The 18,625-nt window shown below is 37.9% G+C and overlaps 1 protein-coding gene across 1 annotated transcript; it reads left to right on the forward strand.

Annotated features, from left to right (window-relative positions):
• The first annotated feature begins 1,353 nt into the window (after positions 1–1,353).
• On the forward strand, positions 1,354–14,994 carry Yipf5 (Yip1 domain family member 5). Its single transcript, XM_034518441.2, is given in 9 exon segments — positions 1,354–1,502; positions 1,895–2,014; positions 8,371–8,449; positions 8,452–8,539; positions 9,704–9,735; positions 9,737–9,871; positions 12,652–12,798; positions 12,801–12,838; positions 14,000–14,994. Coding segments are annotated over 8 exon segments (792 nt in total). The 5' UTR covers positions 1,354–1,502; positions 1,895–1,904; the 3' UTR covers positions 14,163–14,994.
• The last annotated feature ends 3,631 nt before the right edge of the window (positions 14,995–18,625 follow it).

Below are 18,625 nucleotides of genomic sequence, written 5' to 3' on the forward strand. Positions count from 1 at the left end.
AGGAAGAGCCTTGGTCTATGTGTGGGCAAAAAAATACAGTGAGACTATTGGGCTATGTTGTGAATTCACTTCTGTCCTCCCAAGAGACATGTTAAAGTCCATATCCCACAGTTGGCCTTATGTAAGACAAATTGGGACAGAGATAGACCTGCAATGAGGGAGATCTGTGGGAACAAACAGGTAAGATCCTATGTGAAGATGAAGAGAGATCTATTTATAAACCAAGCAGTGCTGAGGTCTGCAGTATCCACCAGAACCTGGGAGACAGGTAAATGCAGATTCTCCCCTGTAGTCCTCAAAGGAAAGCAATCCTGTAAATCGTGTTTTGAATGTAAGGACTTTTGAGCAGACTAGGAAATTAATACAAACTGAATAAATTAGTTCAAACTATCAGTTTATTCGTGTTTCCTTCCATCAAACCCCAGGAAATGAAAATTTGCAAGAAGTGTTTCTGCTTACCAATCCTTTTTATACAAATTACAACAAAAGGTGGCTATGCTGGTATCAGTTTCCATAGCTCTAAAACACATCTTCAGATGCCCTTTTTCATTTTTTTAAACATATTTTTCCGAGGACTTGGGGACAGTTTTGTGTAACAGGGATATGACATTTGAGATGGACTTTAACGCATACATAGAAATATTAATATGTATGTATGCATATACATGCTATAATACCTTCCTAATTAAATATTGTAAAAATACGCACTGAATGATCAAATAATATTACTTCTTAGGCCAAATAAATAAGACTGATCCGGTTTTTAGATTAAGTATTAGCAATTTTGTATAATGCACCTTGTACGAAAATAAATGATAAAGACATTGAATGAGACACTATAACAAGCCGTAGACAGATCCCACAGTATGAAAACTTGGCATATGGTCATTATTTTGCACTTGTCTCATTAATATACTCACAGTAAGAGTTGCTAATTAATATTTTCTGGTGACAGACAATACTAGGTTTCCAGCTACTAACAGAGAATGAACTCAAGACTCATTCACAAAAGCAAAGTCTAAAGGCTGTAACAACTAAATAATAGATAAAAAATCCTCGTGCGGTGCCTGAATCAACGATTCCAGAGAAGCAGAGGCACCTCCGGCATCACTCATTATTTCTGCCCTTCTTTCTGCCTAATACCTAGAAGAAAAACTTCTAACTAGCAACAGGTCACTGATCCGCTTGCGCACTCCCGCCTCCACTGTCATCGGGTTGCCAGAAGCAGTTTCCCTGTTCCCTATTGGCCCGTCAAAGGACAAATCAGTCAAGACCGCCCATCTGTAAGTCCCGCCCCCGCCCTCCACACACGCCCACCCCTAAGGAATTCAACTAAACCCAGCTGCACAAAACCTGCTAACACGCCTGCGCGGACGTGCGTGCCCCGGAAGCAGTTCCTCGGCCTGTGACACGTAGCAACAAGGCTACTGCCGGGTCTGCAACTGAGTTTGGGGAGTTACTAGGGGCCGGTGGAGCTGCAGCCGCCGCTGCCGAAGCGTCTGGTGAGTGTCCGGGGCCCATGTTGCCCTTTCGGCTTCTGGCAGCAGCTGTACGGGTCGGCTACCTAGTCTGTCTGCGCGGGCTGTGGTCTTTCCCTCAAACCCCCCACTCCTTCTCAAGACCCTGTGCTGCGCGGGCCCCTAGTGTATATCTAGGTGAAGCGAGCGGCGCCTACACACGACCTCGCCTCTACCTCAGGCCTATCAGCCCCCCAATGTCCAAGGGTCTTCTCGGACCTCAGCTCCCCACCCCCACCTCAAGACCACCTCCAGATGCCGATTGCGGTTACAGAAATGCGCTCCCGTCTGACGGTGTTTGCTTAAGCAAAGGACCACGGACGAGTCAAGCAGAGCCTTGGGTGTAAACTGTGTTTGCCATCTCTCTTCTGTTGCAGATCGTTTGCAATGTCAGGCTTTGATAACTTAAACAGCGGTTTCTACCAGACAAGTTACAGCATCGACGAGCAATCTCAGCAGTCCTATGACTATGGAGGAAGTGGAGGACCCTACAGCAAGTAACTTTTCAACTTTGACAACCTACTTAGTCTATAATTCACGAATGAATGCATTCAGGATGTTTGGCTCTGTCTTTTTAAACAATGGATATATGAACTTATTCCTACTCTGGAATGTGATTTAGTGTCATTTTGTCTTGGTCTAGAGAGATAAGACATTTGGTTTCAGTTGGAAGGGGTTACGCTATTTATGATTTATTTCCTGAAAAAGAAAAATCTTCTAATGTGCCAAAAAAGAACGAGTACCTTGTTGAGATAGTATCTACAACTTGTCTGGATGGGCGCTTCAGCTACCTAGAATATAAGGCTACTTATTCACTAAAAATGAAAAATGATTGATAGCTTATTTGATAGGTAAGTCTGACTTTCAGACTTTCAAATCAGCAGATATTTAAAGAGCTTAGTGACATGGGTTAACAATGTAAGCTCATAATGACCCATTATGAGTCATCTGGTGACTGACTGGACCATTGATAATCTTTATTACTCCTCATACTGAAGTATTATGGTTAGTAGTAGAGAAGTTATCAGTTTTGGGCAGAAGAAGAGAATTCAAAAACCTTAGCGTCTGAACTGTTAAAAAAAAATAAGATCATCTATAATATTTGGTGTTTGGGGTACTTTGAAAGTTTTCAGCCAGTCTCTTTTACACGTTATGTCTTTAGTCTCTTAGAATGATGGGATAAATTTTAGTGGTCACGCTCTTGAATGAGGAGTTTCATGTGCTTATCCTTTTCCTGATGGTCTTTAGTCTTCCTGAGAATCTTACCAAAACGGTGGGCCTATTTTCCAGAAACGCATGGATGTTCTCATATACCTATATTAGCGGGCACATAACTTGGTACAATTTAGATGTCATTTGTGTACACCTATAGATCTTGAATTCAGATTTCATGAAGACTCTTCAGGGATGAGAGCAAGGGAAAGCTGTGAGTCCAGTCAATCAGTGAAATGCAGGCACTACTAGACATGCTTACATTAGTATATGTAAATGACCGTGCCAGAGTTTTTCTAAGCACAAAGAAAATTAAGACTATATTTTTATAACCCATAGATTATTTGAATCTACTTAATTCAAGGCATAGATAGATATATCTTCCAATTTAACCTGTTGATGAAAGAAGTGAGTATATAAAAATATTCTCTTTGGATTAGATTTTTTTTCTGTTCTCAACCATATACTAGTGACAGTTTATTCTGAATTAGTCAGTTGGGCAGTATTAAAAATCATACAGAGAAAGTTCCTTTCACTTATCAAAATGCATATTTTAGTGAGAGTTTTGTGTACTTGGAAGCAAATAAATGTGTGATCAGATTCCATCTGGAAAATCCCTAAACAACAGAAATTTTGAAGAGCCTGACACTGTATGTTAACCTTTTTTTGCCCAAATAATCTTTTCTCTTTAAACTAATTAGTTTTTTTTTTTTATTTAGAATGCAGTTTTCCAGGCCAATTTTTTCCCGGTTTTATATCCTGACCATGTTTTTGTAACTTAAATGTGTGACTTGTCTCCTCCTTATACCAACAATTATGTGACTTTGATTTTCCCATGTAGCTGTTACATACAAACCCTGGTGCTGAGTATTCACCTGCTTCTATTCTAACCAAGTCATAATGTGAGTAGTAAGCATTGCTGCACACTAGTGGAGATATTTTACATATCCATGGCTATCAGCTAGCATACATACAGGTTTATGAATTATGCTTGAGAAAGCAAAAGGTCTGATATAGTAGCAACAATACTTGTGAGATTTCCAAGCTTTATGAAAAAAAATTAGATTCATTTGCTTCTAAATGTGCCTGCAAGTAGATCTGCCACCTAATTATATTTTAAATATTATCTCAGCTTACCAACTTGCATTTTATTGGCTTTGCTAACTTAACAAAAATCAGTGATAACTTTAGTTATTAGGGAAAATCTAGGTTCATATAGTTTAATATCTGGATTGCCTTAAAGTTTGACTTACTAGCCTTACTGTTTTAATGTTGCCCTGTGAGGTTAGCCTTTAACATTTTATGGGTTTCTCTTACTGGTATTTGACCATGTCATCTGGGTTGATACCACATCATTTTCTAGATATGCCCTTAAAATATATAGTAATAATACCAGTCACTTATTTTAAGAAACTGAGAGCTGTTACATTTTTACCTTTAACTTATCTGATAATATTTTATGAAACATTTTTATGACCATAAGTAGAAAACCTATGTTGAGATTTTATCTTTGCTGTTGATACACAGAGATTATGACAGTGTCGATGTAGCATATGCTACTTGCTTACTATGAAAGCATTGTTGGAAAAATTATGCATGCCACAACATAGTTTGGTTTGCAACCAACAGTGACTCAAATTTTCAGAACAGGTCCTGGCAGGACAGTGAAATAGTAAAATCCCATAATGTCTTTTTCACACTGCATTTGGAAGAGGGGATAATAGTCCCATCCTTGAAAGTGTTTAGAGTAACTTTAGCTTGTAATCAGTGGCACTCACTCCAAGATGCTCCGTGATTCTTAAGGTATTTTTTAGAGAGCTTCTAAATTCAAGAATACATTCTGTGCTTTTCAAGTATGTTAACATTGGCAAGTATGTTATGTCGGAACAACAAGGTCTGGTCCCTGAGTCTGAGTCAGGGAACTAATGTTGTACTTGTTGTTGCCATCTACTTGGGAAGGTGGAGTAAGGTGATTTCATTTAAGGATTCCCCCACTGATGCATGAAGAATTATGACTGTTTTTCAGTCCTGACATTTTAATACACATCTTTTTAATATTCTGTGTCACACAACACATCTCTTCCATCCTGAAATTACACTGTCTCTAGAAAGATCCACATGCTTAAGCTAAGCCACTGGCTTTTCATGGGGACTATTTAAAACAATGGATTTACTGTGATGAGTTCGAAGTCAGTATTTTACAGATAAGTTTTAAAATATTAGTGAACTTTTCAAGAAAAACAGCTGCTAGTATTTATCACCAGTAATCAGCTTCAAGTTTTCAGACAAAAATGAGGATTTTTTTTGAAAACTTTTGTTCATCATCAATAGCTTCCTAGCAAATAGCATTTTCCCCCTGATGAAATTAGGAACAATTTTTACAAGTTTGATTTTCTAATGTCTAGAGTATGATACATATAAAACTAATATTTTTAAGTGACAAGTAATGTTACAAAATTATATGTAAGAAATGCAACCCATTTAAAAAGTACAAGACAGATTAATATATTTTAATGTACGTAGGGCATAAAAAATTCATTGATGTTGTTTCAAATTTGTGTTGCAAATTGAATTTTTTAAAAATTACCATTTTGTTTTGAGTTTAAATATAGCATTAAAAATACTCCTGGCCAGGTATGTTGGTGCACACCTGTAGCACTAGCACGTAAGATGCAGGTGGATCTATAAGTTCAAAGCTAGCCTGGTCTCCATAGTGAGCTCCAGATCTGTCAGAGCTAACAAAGGGGTCTTGTCTCACATTTTTTTTTCCTTTACAAGACTGAAAAGAATGTTATAATACTCAGTTTTCCAATCATATCTAGTCTGCAACACTAGATTTTCTTCAAGTACTTTAATTAACACAGTAACAGTAAAACATAACACATAGAATGCAAAAGTAGATTAAAGAAATCTAGCTATATAATTTAATTGTTCTTAGTAATTTTTTATTAATAGTTTTGTCATAAAATGTAATATGTTTCAAGTTACTTCAAATGAATTAATTTTTAAATATTGAATTTTATTGATAAAAATTGATAGTTAATAACTCATAAAATACTTTGGATTTCCAGTAGATTTTTAAGACTACAAAGGGGCTCTAAGACTAGAGTGTTTTAGAACTGCTAGCTATACTATTCTTTCTGGTTTCTTTTGCATTCCTTCTTCCCTCCCTGCTTTCCCCTCAAGAATAAACGATTTAATCAGCTTGTAGAAACCTCTGTATGGAGATACTCTGTTGAGAACCTCACTTGCCCCACGTTTGGGTGCCAAAAATGTTGAGGCCCGAGCTGCCCCACTTTGGGCGGCCAAAAATGTTGCAGCCCTCTCCACTCCATGCTTGGCAGCCACTGTTTCCCGGCCCAAGCTGCCGCTCCGGTCCGAGGGTCAGAGTTCAGCAAGAGAGAGAGTGAGGATGGACTCGAAGAATGGAGACCAGACAGAGTGTGATTCAATCCCGTTTATTCTTCATTCTCTCTTCCTAGTCCAAGTCCCAAGTCTTGAGTTCGTAGTTCCTAGTTGTACTCCCTTTGTTCTCTACTGAGTGTCTAATGTCTACTCCTACTCCTAGTGTCTGAATGTCTGTTACTCCAATTTGTTCTGTGTAGAGCCAAGTGTCTTCTACCTAATGTCAAGTAATCTGTTACTTTCTCTATCTGCCTCTAGCCTTTTATATGTCTCACTTCTAAGCCAGGACTTCATTCAGGTCACGCCTTTAATCATGCCCTTAGGTCTTGTCTCTAAATCTGATCTCTAAGTCACACTCTTAAGCCACACACCTTTAATCTCACACACCTTTAATCTCACACACCCAAGGAAAGTCCTGGGTATCTAAAGCAAGATGTTATCAGAGTGTGCTCAGCTGTTGTAGGCTATTGTAATCCAAGTCTCATGTCAGGGTATATGGCTCAAGATGGCTGAAAGTATGATAGCCGCCTTCTGCTAAAAGTCGGCTCCCAACAATACTCTTGTGATGTCATGGACTCTGGTAAATGCTAACACATCAACACAAAAGCATATTATCCTAAATCAGGAAAGGAGAATTGTTATCCTTGCTCAACTATGTGATCCCGATGAAGATTCTTGTGTAAGTGGGTATGCACATAAGAAATCAGCATGTCTGGGTTCTAGAAAAGCTAGGAACCTGTAGATAGAGTATATGACTTTGAAGCCGTCTGTGTAAAGACGATTTTGAAACAACACTTATTAGTTATTAAAAGTTGGTGATCACTGAAGTTTAATTGTCTAGTTTTGAATCCTGGCACACCAGTGGCAAATTATTTTAACCTAAATTTGATTTTATGTATCCTTATATTGAAGGCAGTAGACCCATTTCATGGGGTTGTAGTGAGTAATAGACAATTCACATTAAACTCTTAGAAAATAGTGCTTTGCACATAATAACATTGAAAGGGAGTATGTAGGGCATTTGCAGTAGTTACGATATACTTCCATATTGCAATAACTTATTTTAGAGTTTGCCAGTTGATTTTTAAATGTTAATATTTTTATTCTTTGAAAGTTTTGTTATATTTATACAATGTGTGTTAATCATATCCATTCACTACCTCTCTCCAGCTCCTTGTGCCTTCTGGTCATCTTCCTCCCAACTTCATGTCCTCTTTTTTTTATGGTTATTAATAACATCCTGAGTCTAATTAGTACTGCCTTATGTACATGGGTTTGTGACCATGTACTGGGCATGAACAACTTCCCTGCTGGCTATATCCTGAAGACAGAAATGACTCTTCCCTCAGCAGCGGCTTGCTCCAGTAGCTTTCCTTAAGGGTGGGGCCTTGGCCCCTCCCGAAGCCATGGCATAAATTTTGACTGGCTTGGTCTTGTGCAGGCTTGTTAATGTAAGCACAGATACTGTCAGCTTATGTGTGCAGCAGCCAGCCACATCCAGAAGTCAGCATTGTGCAGCTCTCCTCCCTCCCTGGCTCTTACATTCTTCCTGTTCCCACTTCTGTGGAGGTCTCTGAGCCTCAAATGGTGGGAGACTAATGTAGATGGCCCCTCCACAGCCTAGTGTTATTTGTCACCCAGAACATTTTATATTCAGGACGCTGTCACAAAGAACAAGCTTGATTGCCCTTCCTCCCCTCCCCCCTTCCCCCCCACCCCCACCCCCACCCCAGTATAAAAATGACTGTTTCCTACCAAGGTCTTCTCATTTGCAAACCACTAAACTATGGTGTGTGAAAGAGTGAGGAATGGGTAGTCAGACTTGGAAAGTATAGTCAAGTTTGTCATCCCTAAACCTTGGTTTACTATCTTCAGCATAGACTTATTTAGGATATAGTGAAAACTTCATTCTCTGTCACTAGGAGGAGGAAAACAGCCTGACTTGAGATTTTATTGTTGGTCTCCTGATATTTAACGTTTGGTAGTTAATTTGTGTGTATCCAATGTGTAAACACTGGCAGCAACAGGAGGCTCCTCTAAGAAATCTATTCACTGTAGAACTGTCGGCCTGTCAGCATGGTGGTCAGGATCTTTTCTTTGTGGATACTCCTATAAAGAGGGTTTGGAAGGGACTAAGCACTCTGTAGCTGTCAAGGGAAAAATGCACCCAGGAATTAACAACTTGTCAACTGGTTGAAATATGGAGAATAAACTTACAATGTCCGTTGATTTACAGGCAGTATGCTGACTACTCACAGCAAGGCCGATTTGTCCTCCAGAACATGATGCAGCCACAGCAGACATACACTGGGCAGAATTTACCAGCCCAACTCAGGCCTATCCTCCAACTACACCTCAGTCATTCTATGGAGACAGCTTTGAGGAGGAGCCCCCTTTATTAGAAGGTAGGATGGAATGGAATAGGTTGAAGACCATGTCTGAAAAGCATAAGGGCAGAAATATTTTCACTTTTAAAGTAGTTTGAATTTTCCAATATTTTTATAGAATTCACTAGTTTAGCATCTTTAATTGGAAAGTGTGAAATGCTACCCACCCCCTTTGTTTTTCCCCTGAGGCAGGATCTTGCTACAAAGCCCAGGGTGGCCTCAAACTTGAAGCATTCCTTCTGCCTCAGTCTTACAAATGCTAAGATTGTACGTGTGAGCCATCATAAAAGTGTTTTGAATATTAAATTGGTCTTAAAGCTTTGAATTTCAGAGCATTTCAGATTTTATATTTTGAGACTAGAGGTGCTCAGCATATGCTCTAGTGTCCACTGCTTAGTAAAAACAAATCCTACAGCAGATGTTGTCCTTTCTTATGCAAGTATAGTGGGTAGCATTTGGTCAGTGACTGTTTAGAAGAGAGTTTATATTGGGCCAGAAGGGACCATTTCTTTGAGCGTGTAATATTTAAATATGATAGTTGTAAACATCTATGTTTATTTCAGATTATTGATTAAATTCTGCCTATGAAAGATGTGAAAGCAAATAACATGGTATTTATAGATCTGTGTGGAAATAAACTCTATTGATTGCTTAAAAAACATGATGGCTCTCAAATAATATTTCAGAAATCTGAACACAAATGCATGTAGTAATTACATGTAATTTTATGGGGTACATGGATATTCCTAAAGCCCCAGGTAAAGAATCAGTTTCTTGTTGTTAGCCATGTCCAGAGTCTTCTTTTACTTGAGTATGAGTAGAGGTTGAGTCTTTTTCATCTCTGTATCCCTTCTAACACAGAGGTTAGAACATTGGCCAAAGCCCAGGCTGTAAAAATGGTCATGAGGACTCAGCGAAAGCATCACTGGACCGTTGCCGAGCCCTGTTTGTTCCTTGGTGTTGAACTTGGTCCTGTCAGGCATTGTTTCTAGAAACACTGCAAATCCCAAAATTTGTAACAGAGTGTCTATTGCTGGAAAACTATTTTGAAATGGAAGGAATTGGTCTCTCATTCTGTGGAGTAATGGACCTTCAAATGTAAAATTTTTAAGTAAATTTACATAAACTGCTAAAGACATATCAATGAATTCTAACTGACTTTCTTATTTTCTTACTGTTTAGAGTTGGGTATCAATTTTGACCACATCTGGCAAAAAAACACTAACGGTGCTACAACCCCCTGAGGGCAGCCGAATTGGAAGCATCATGAATGAGACCGACTTGGCGGGGGGCCAGTGGGTGGTGTTCTGCCTTGCCTTCGGGGCCACACTGTTAACTGGTAAGTTGTTGGTAAAATGAGAGCAGGATTTTAAGTATTCCAACCAAAAGACCACTTGGAGCCTTTGACAGATTTTAGGGTTTTTGAATTTATGCTTATTTCTTATTCTCCATCAATAGTAAGTATTGGGCACACCATATGTAAAAAATAAATTTCTGAGCCAGATGTAGGAGACAACAAACAACATCAAATAACACAGCTGTAATCAGAGCCTTAGGAGACCTGAAGCAGGAAGAGTGAATTCTAGGCCAGTCTAGACTGTATATTGAGATGCTGTGCATGTTTGGTGTGTGTGTGTAATAGTAAAAAATAAAAAAATGAACATCAGAATTTCTTAATTTCAGAAAATTGGCAATATTTTTTTATTGTCTTGTACTTTCAGAAAATAGAAGATTGTGGTTTTATTATTTAATCTTGTCCTAGTTTTTGTTATGTGTGCTGTGATAAAATACCCAGAGGAGATGGGGTTGAGGAACTCCTAAAGAAGAAATGGTTATTGTAGCACAATCCCAGTTATGGACCCACCCATCACTGCCTGGATGTCAAGATGTCAAGAGCTTTAAATAGTCTACGAAGTCCACAGTCACGAGCAGACAGAAATGAATGCAGCTTTTTACACAGTTTAGAACACAAACCCAGGGAATTGTGTCAATCTCCTTCAAGCACAGTCTTCCTCCACATCACTGTATTCAAGAACAGTCCCCGAAAAACATTTCACAGGCTAGCTTGATCTAGACAGTCCCCCACACACATGTCCACTGACTAACCTGATCTAGCTAATGCCCCACAAATAGGTCTATAGGCTAGCCTGATCTAGACCTTCGCTCACAAATGTGTTTACAAGTATCTTGATCTAGAAGTAGCTCATTGAGACTCTTCCTGGGTGATTCTAGGCTATGTCAGATTTAAAATTAACTATTTCAAATGGCTAGAATTAACTATTTCAAATTGGACACCATTTCATTGTATAGCTTCCCTGTACATTTTAACGTATAATGAAATAAAATATTAAAGAGTGACAAGTTTTTGTCTCTATCTCTCAGTTCTCCAGGAATATTAAAGTATATTAAAAGAAAAAGTCACTATTTCTTTTCTCTCAGTCTGAATTACAAAAGATAAGTAATGTACTTGAAAGAAAATGCTATCTGTAGCCCAAAGACCTGAGCTTCCACACGCCCTCCCAATTGGCCTTCGACCTGGCAGTTCAGTCTGCAGTTTCCTCTGCAGGGATAATAGTCCTGTGCTGCCAACTACGCCTAACAATTGTTTTGATGTGGCCATCCACCCAGACTAGAGGCTGGCCATGGAGGCTTCGACCTATAATCTCAGCATTATGAGGATGAGCCAGGAGGATTACTCTGACTTTAAGACCATTCTGCTTTAGACTGAGACCTTTGTCTCAAAGCAAAAGAAAAAGCAAACCAGGACATCCTCTGAGAGCTGTAAAACTAAGAGCACTGTGCTAAAGTAGAATTCATATTATTGTTGTGCCTCAGGTTAATTCACTTCTCAGTGAGGGAACTCAGCTTCCTCCAAAGGCCACAGCCTGTATCAGGTATTTACAATGTAAAACTAAGTCCAGCAAATGCTGCACAGACTTTACCACAGTCTGCTAGAGGTATTCTCAAGACTTAGTCTACGTCTACGTAATAAAGGTCTCATCTTTGCCAATTCCTCTTCGGATTTCTCAGTAGATCTTGTTTTCTATGAGAGTGTTTTGTTTTTGCTTTTTAAGGGACAGCGTCTCACTTGAGTAGCCTTGTCTGGTCTGGAACTCACTTATGTAGATCAGGTTGACCTTGAACTCAGAGATCTGCCTGCCTCTGCTTCCAGATTGATTCAATTAAAGGCTTTTGCCACTTTAACTAAATTTTTTATAAGAACAGAACTTCCAACATGTGTGCTTTTGTTTTTAATAAAAGGACTGTAGAGTCCAGCATAGGATTTGGAAAAAACAAGAGAAAAAACTTCCTTCCCATTACATTTCACCTGGCTTTCTCACCCTCTTCCCTGGTTCTGGCTTCCCGCTTTTTTCTGGTTTGTTTGTTTGTTTTTTCTCTCCTCTATTTGTTCCAGTTGATTATACCAATCTCCATAGTTCTACCAAGAAATACAATAGATATCTGTTTTGGGGATTGGTACATCAAAGTTAAGAAGAGTTTGAAGTTAGGGTTCTGCACAAGGTTCAAGCAAGACAGCAGGCTCCTAGCGCTGAGGGAGAAGTGGACAGAGTTGCCACTCCTGACCAAAAGCTGTCTGCCAGTTGGTACCCACTTACAAAGGGAAAATGTAGTTCTTTTCCAGTGGAGCCTCACTGTGTATATTAACCATGCTTCAGGGTATGCCTGTTGCCCCAGGAGTAGATGGCTAACACAAAAGGAACTCAGTGGTATTTTGGAGATTTTTTTTGTCTTTTTGTCTTATACAGCTTTGCTTGGAGTTTTTATTGTTTTTGTGGTTTTTGTGTCATGTATTTTCGGTCTTGGGTGTTGTTTTAAAGAGATTTACGAAAAAGGAAAGGGAGATGGGGAGGCTGTTGATGGACTTGGAGATAGAGAAAAAGCATGATTAGAATATATTTTAATTAAGCGAAGAGAAAAGGTGTGATCAGAATTTACATTAAACAGAAGAAAGGTCTGTGAACTAAGTGCTTTGTCTCCTTTCAAGCACCTCCGTAGATTTTGATGCTTTTTGAATTGAGTATTTTATTCATGTGCATTTTTGTGTGAAATAAGCGCCCAAATGATCACTTTCTTGTCTTTTAACCTATTTTTCTTCTCTTTTTCCATAGGCTGGCAAAATCCAGTTTGGCTATGTATACGGGATCAGTGCAATTGGATGGTTAGGAATGTTTTTTGTTTGTAAATTTAATGAGTATGACAGGGTCTCTACTTTGGTTGTGTGGCAAAGTGTCCTGGGGTATTGTCTTATTCCCCATGATCTCTGCTGTCCAGCTTTGCAGTTGTATTTTCTTTACAGTAAGTACCAATCTTAAACTCAGATTTAGTTGGCTAGTTCTGTTTAATAGAATGTACTTCATCTTCAGGTTGAGATAAAGCCCTGATCCAGCAAACATATGTTGTGCCTCATTATCTTAGGGTCTTCATTGCTGTGAAGAGACACCATGACCAAGACAAATTCTTATAAAGGACAACATTTAATTTGGGGCTGGCTTACTGGCTTAGAAGTTCAGTTCATTGTCATCATGGTAGGAAGCATGGCAGCATCCAGGCAGACATGGTGCTGGAGAAGGAGCTGAGAGTTCTACATTTTGATCTAACTGTAGCCAGGAGTAAATTGGTTTCCAGGCAGCTAGGAAGAGGGTCTCAAAGCCCACCCCCACAGTGACATACTTCCTCCAACAAGGCCATACCTACTAATATTGCCACTCCTTGAGCTAAGCATAGTCAAACTACCACACTCATATAGATTCGAACTGCGCTATGTGCATTTTGTGTGAAGAACAATGAAAATGAACTTTGAAGTTTTCGGTACAATTTCAGTTTAACCTTTGATCAAGAGTTTTACTAGTTGTGTGTTTACTGAAGCCACAGCAATAATGAAGTGAATATTTGTGATCATTAAATAATACACAGAAAAAGACTAGCTCATCCATATTAAAATTATGTTTCATAGTCTGGTTATATCAATCTTGAAGGAGTCAGGCTTGTTGAAAACGTGATTAGTAAATATGTCTTTGTGGGGAGCAGGAATGCTGGTATGCATAAGTCGAGAGAGGAGAGGCCCTGAAAGCTGTTGAGTATCCTAACAATGCAAAAGCAATGGCCCTTCTGCAAAGCTTAACCCAAGTGCCAGTAATGCTGACGTTGGCAACCAGCGTAAAGGAGCAGAAGAATTGTATTGCTTTCATTAAATTATTGAACAGTCTTGAAGTCACTAGGTATTTGATAAAATAGTCTTGTTTTTATATATGTCCGTATGTGGATTTAAAAATGTCTTGAGGCTTATCTATTGTTCCATAGATATGCTAAGCCCTGAAATTTGTGCTCTCTTCTGCAAAACCATGCATTAAAATTTTGTTGCCTTAGAGTAATGCATAATTTTGGATTGGTTTGATTTGGTTTGGTTTTTAATATCTAATCTTTCTCATTTTCCTCTTTTTTTTTTTCCTGTTACAGAGGAATGGTAGGAATTCTTCTCACTGCCACAATTATTGGATGGTGTAGTTTTTCTGCTTCCAAAATTTTTATTTCTGCATTAGCTATGGATGGACAACAACTTTTAGTGGCATATCCCTGTGCTTTGTTGTATGGAGTCTTTGCCCTGATTTCCGTCTTTTGAACTGATTTTGTCTGGGACATGGATATCAGTGGGCCGAATTCATAAAAAGGACCTTGGACTCTTAAAATTGGACCAGCAAACTACTGCAGTGCAGCTCTTTCTGCTTCCCAGTATCCTGGAAGCAGCAGAAGTAGACATTTGTTCATTTGTACAGGACAGCTGAACAGTGGAGTCACCTGAGTCGGCTAGCTCTGAGTGTTTGTGCTTAGACAGCTAAGAAGTACGGTTTCTTTCCTCATCCTACAGCCTTTGACAAACAACTCTTTCCTTACGAATTATAGTAGGATGTTTTTGATAGATTTTTACCAAGTGGAAAAACAACCACAAAGCTGATAATCTTTCTCAGAAACAACCCAGTTATAGTAAAGAAGAAACAAGTTTTACTGCAGAAATATTTTTCAAAGGAATTAGGAAAGAAAATACTTGCTGTATCCTCAAGTAAGTGCACTAAAGTAAAGCTGAACAAAACAAAATTCCAACATAAAGCTTTTTGAGTTTGCACACCAAATGTTTGACATTCCTCCAAATTCTCTCATGAAATCTGTGCTGAGATCCGGAGATAGAAACAGTTCACAATCTACCTTACTGTAGAGATGAAATGTAAGCAACTATTTAGACATTATTGTCAACTAAATCTGGACTGGCCACATAAATGCTCAGTTCTATCTTCACATGTCCCAGGAAAAAGAAATCACTAAGTTTTTTTTTTTTTTTTTGAGAAAACAATATTTAAAATTTCACAATTTCAGTATTGCTTTGTCAATGTATAGTGGATTTGATGCTTATTAAATTTTTCCCAATTAACTCTGCTGTGGAGTTTACTTGCTCTAAACTACTGTTCTCTGTCTTCTTTTCATTAGGGTTTGATTTTCACTCCTGATATAAACCCAGTTTTAAAAATAGAAGTAATCTAGTATATAACCAGGCAGATATGAAGTTAGGAGGTGATTACTTTGAATGACAGTATTAACTTCTTGACTTTAAATTCACTTGGCTTCTATCAATATGCCATCTGGTGACAGAATCTGTAGGAACATGTTATATATCTTGTGTGTGGACTCCTGGCTTTTAAACCTCAGATTTTGGACAGTTCTCAGGAATAGCTAATAGCAAAGAAGGCATGGAAAATAAAGTCTGACCATTTATAAGAGGACACCGGCAGCCAACAAGAAAAATGCTAAAGTAATACATGCAAACTAGTTTTTAGAGTACAATTTTTATGTAGAAAAGGAGCATCACACACATGATTTTCTTATTTTTATTCTTGCTATTCTGGGTTTTATACTGATGGTAAGTTTCAGACTATAATTTGACACTTAAACAAATTGCTTTTGAAGCATATCTCCAGTTTTTGCTAGTACCTTCCCCTTCTCTGCTTTGTTTATTTGATTTTGGAGAACTGAATGGATAGATTGCTGGATCTCATGCTGTCAGCCCAGGCTGGCCCTAACATTGAGTAGTTGAAAGCCATTGTGAAGGCAACACATAAACACATTCCACACCTCACTCTTGGTCTGCTCACCTAGTAGTGGTTTGTGTATACCTCATGTGCATGCTAAGGTTTATCTTACATATAGTTGGTTACTTGCGCCTATAATCTAAGTGCCATACTTTACATCTGTTATAAATTCTGTCTTGCCTACTGTTTTCCAGAGCCATACTAGATTTTGTAGACATTCTTCCTGTGCAGACATAGAGTTCTGTTCATCATTTGAAATCATAAAAATGTACAAAATGATGGGTTTCATGACATTTTTGTACATTTATATAAGGAATTTTAATATGAATGAAATCATTTCATTTGTGAGTAAATGGTAGTACCAAAAATCATCATGAAATAAACTATACTCATCCTGAAATAAATGATAAAAGAAAATTATCACATTTCAGGTAGAACTTTGTTAGGGAACAAAGATACCAGTGGGAAAGGGTAAATGGCTAGGTGTTACATCAGTGGATGGGGAGGACCTTTAAAGTTTGCTTTTTTTTCTTTTCTTTTTTGACTGGATCTTACAACAGATTGCAGATGTGCACCACCAATACTGATGAAAAATTCATGAATCTTAGATACTTAGATATACATACATACATACATACATACATACATACATACATACATATGGAGACTTTTGAAGAATGTTTGTAATGATGAGAGTTTGAATAGACTTAAAATAATACTATATAGTTGGCATTTTCTATGGATTCTTAATCTTTGGGTTCTACTCAAATATGTTCCAAAGCAAAATATCTTTCTGTTCTATTGTGACAAAGTACCATGACCAAGGCAAGTTATAGAAGAAAGAGTTTGTTGGGGTCATACATGTCCAGAGGGTTAGAGTCCATCACCATTACAGCAGGAACATGGCAGCAAGCAGGTACACATGGCACTGAACCATAACTGAGTCCTTATTCATGAGTGGGAGAGTTAAGAGCAAAACTGGGAATTGCTGTGCTTTTCGAAGCATAACCCTAGTAACACATCCTAAACTCACTAATCCTTCCTAAACAGTTCCACCACTGAGACCTATGGTGGTCATTGTCATTTACATTGCCCCAGTCTGTTACTATTAAAATTATTCAGTTATGTTTTCAGTGTAGTGCCTCCTCAGAAGGATGCTTACAGTTCTGAAATTATGTTATCGTCCCCTATACTCGTAAAAAAAAAAAAAAAATTAGACCTTTGAGCAAAAGAGGAATTACAGAAGTTATATATTCTATAAGGATAGTGCCCCAACAACAAAGTGACAAAGATTGAGAGCATATTCGGAATTTTCTCCTGCTATATCAAATACAGCAAACAAACAGGTTTACCCAAGTAGTGCCCCACATTCAACCTGTTCTTGCCTAGTATTTACTAGATTTCACATCAGATCCCAGCTGCTAACTACAACATGGTCTCCATTTTTTAAACACTAAGGGTTTTGTTTTGCTTTGTTCTTTTAAGAAATAAAAGCTTAATTTCTCAGTTTATCTCAGTGCATGTTTGTTTTAAAACCTAAACTTTAGAAACAGAACATTTAATATCAAGCAAAAACCCAAAGTAAATTCTCATAAGTACCTGTTGTAGCAAATTTAACACTTTTTATTTTCTAATGTGTATTTTAGAATTGTGCTTGTGATGGAGTAGGAATAACAAGAAGTTGTTAGCAGTGCTGTAAGTCATATTGGCTCGGAGTGCTTTTCATGGGTACCTGAGAATGGCCTGTCATTAGCTTATCCCCTCAACATGTCCTGTTTATTTTCAAGAAGCCTAACTAGAGGCAAATCTCCCATCTCTAGGTCTAAGCATGCAGTTCCTTTCCTATCCATGAAGGACTGTCTTCACGCTTCAGCACCAACCAGGTGCAGAAGTTAGAAGTGAACTGCTTTCTAGTGCTTGGAATTTAGGCCGTTGCTTTACTCATTAATAATACCACAACTAGGCAGTTAATAATAATAGAACTAGCAATGGGGAAATTGAAATTTTAATTATTAAATTATTGATTTCTAAGGGTTGGCAGCGTCCTTAGTCAAAAGTATAACAAATGTCTCCCAATGGCTACCAAGAAGTTCTGAAGCATGAGCTCTGCTGGCCGAAGTCTGGCATTTGCATCACAGGTAGAGATAATTCTGGCCCCATGCATCAAGTCCCACTGCAATTAATGAGAACATCATCTGCTGATGGAGCACAATGTCCTGTGTCTGTGCAAATACATTTAAATGATTATTTACTCAAATGAGGACTAATTACACAGAGCTGTTCTCCTAATTTAAAAGCATACTTTCTTAAGCACATTAGGTTCTAAAAATCGGGTATTGCATTTTTGTGAGCTTAGCTAATTAGGCTTACCTTCAGTAAATAAATTTGGTCTATTTCTGAAATTTACACTGAATATGCAGAAAGCTTGCAGGGTGAAAAATTATGTACTAAAGTCTTTTTTTCAAACATGTAGCATACAAAAAGAAACTTGAAGTATTTGCTGAAATATTTTAGGTGCCTAGACTTTATATATATATATATATATATATATATATATATATATATATATATATATATATATATATATATATATCATCTACTTGGATTATTTTGTTTCTCCTAAAAGTAGAGAAAACAACATTAATACTTTTTCTGACTTAAAATACTGTTCTGAAGATGTCTGGCAAGTGTAATCGTGTGTTTGTAGTTTTCAGTATTCTGGTCCTTGATGGTATTGAAGACTTGATAGTTTTTATTTTAGACCATTAGTGGCCACAAAGTTATCTCAAAATGGGCACACTTTTATTTCATTTTCCAGTTCAGCCATCATGTAAAACAATAGCAGTTCAAAACAGCATTTTAAAAGACACAATATAAACTATTCAGGCATACATAAGCCTTAAAATTTACTAATAAAATCCAAGTATATATTTCACTTATGTGCATTTTTGGAAGGGACAGTCTTCAAAGACAGGTCAGTGGGTGACACAGAGTGGCAGGTGCA

Source organism: Arvicanthis niloticus, chromosome 14 (genome assembly GCF_011762505.2).
Source record: "Arvicanthis niloticus isolate mArvNil1 chromosome 14, mArvNil1.pat.X, whole genome shotgun sequence".
Lineage (NCBI taxonomy): Eukaryota > Metazoa > Chordata > Mammalia > Rodentia > Muridae > Arvicanthis > Arvicanthis niloticus.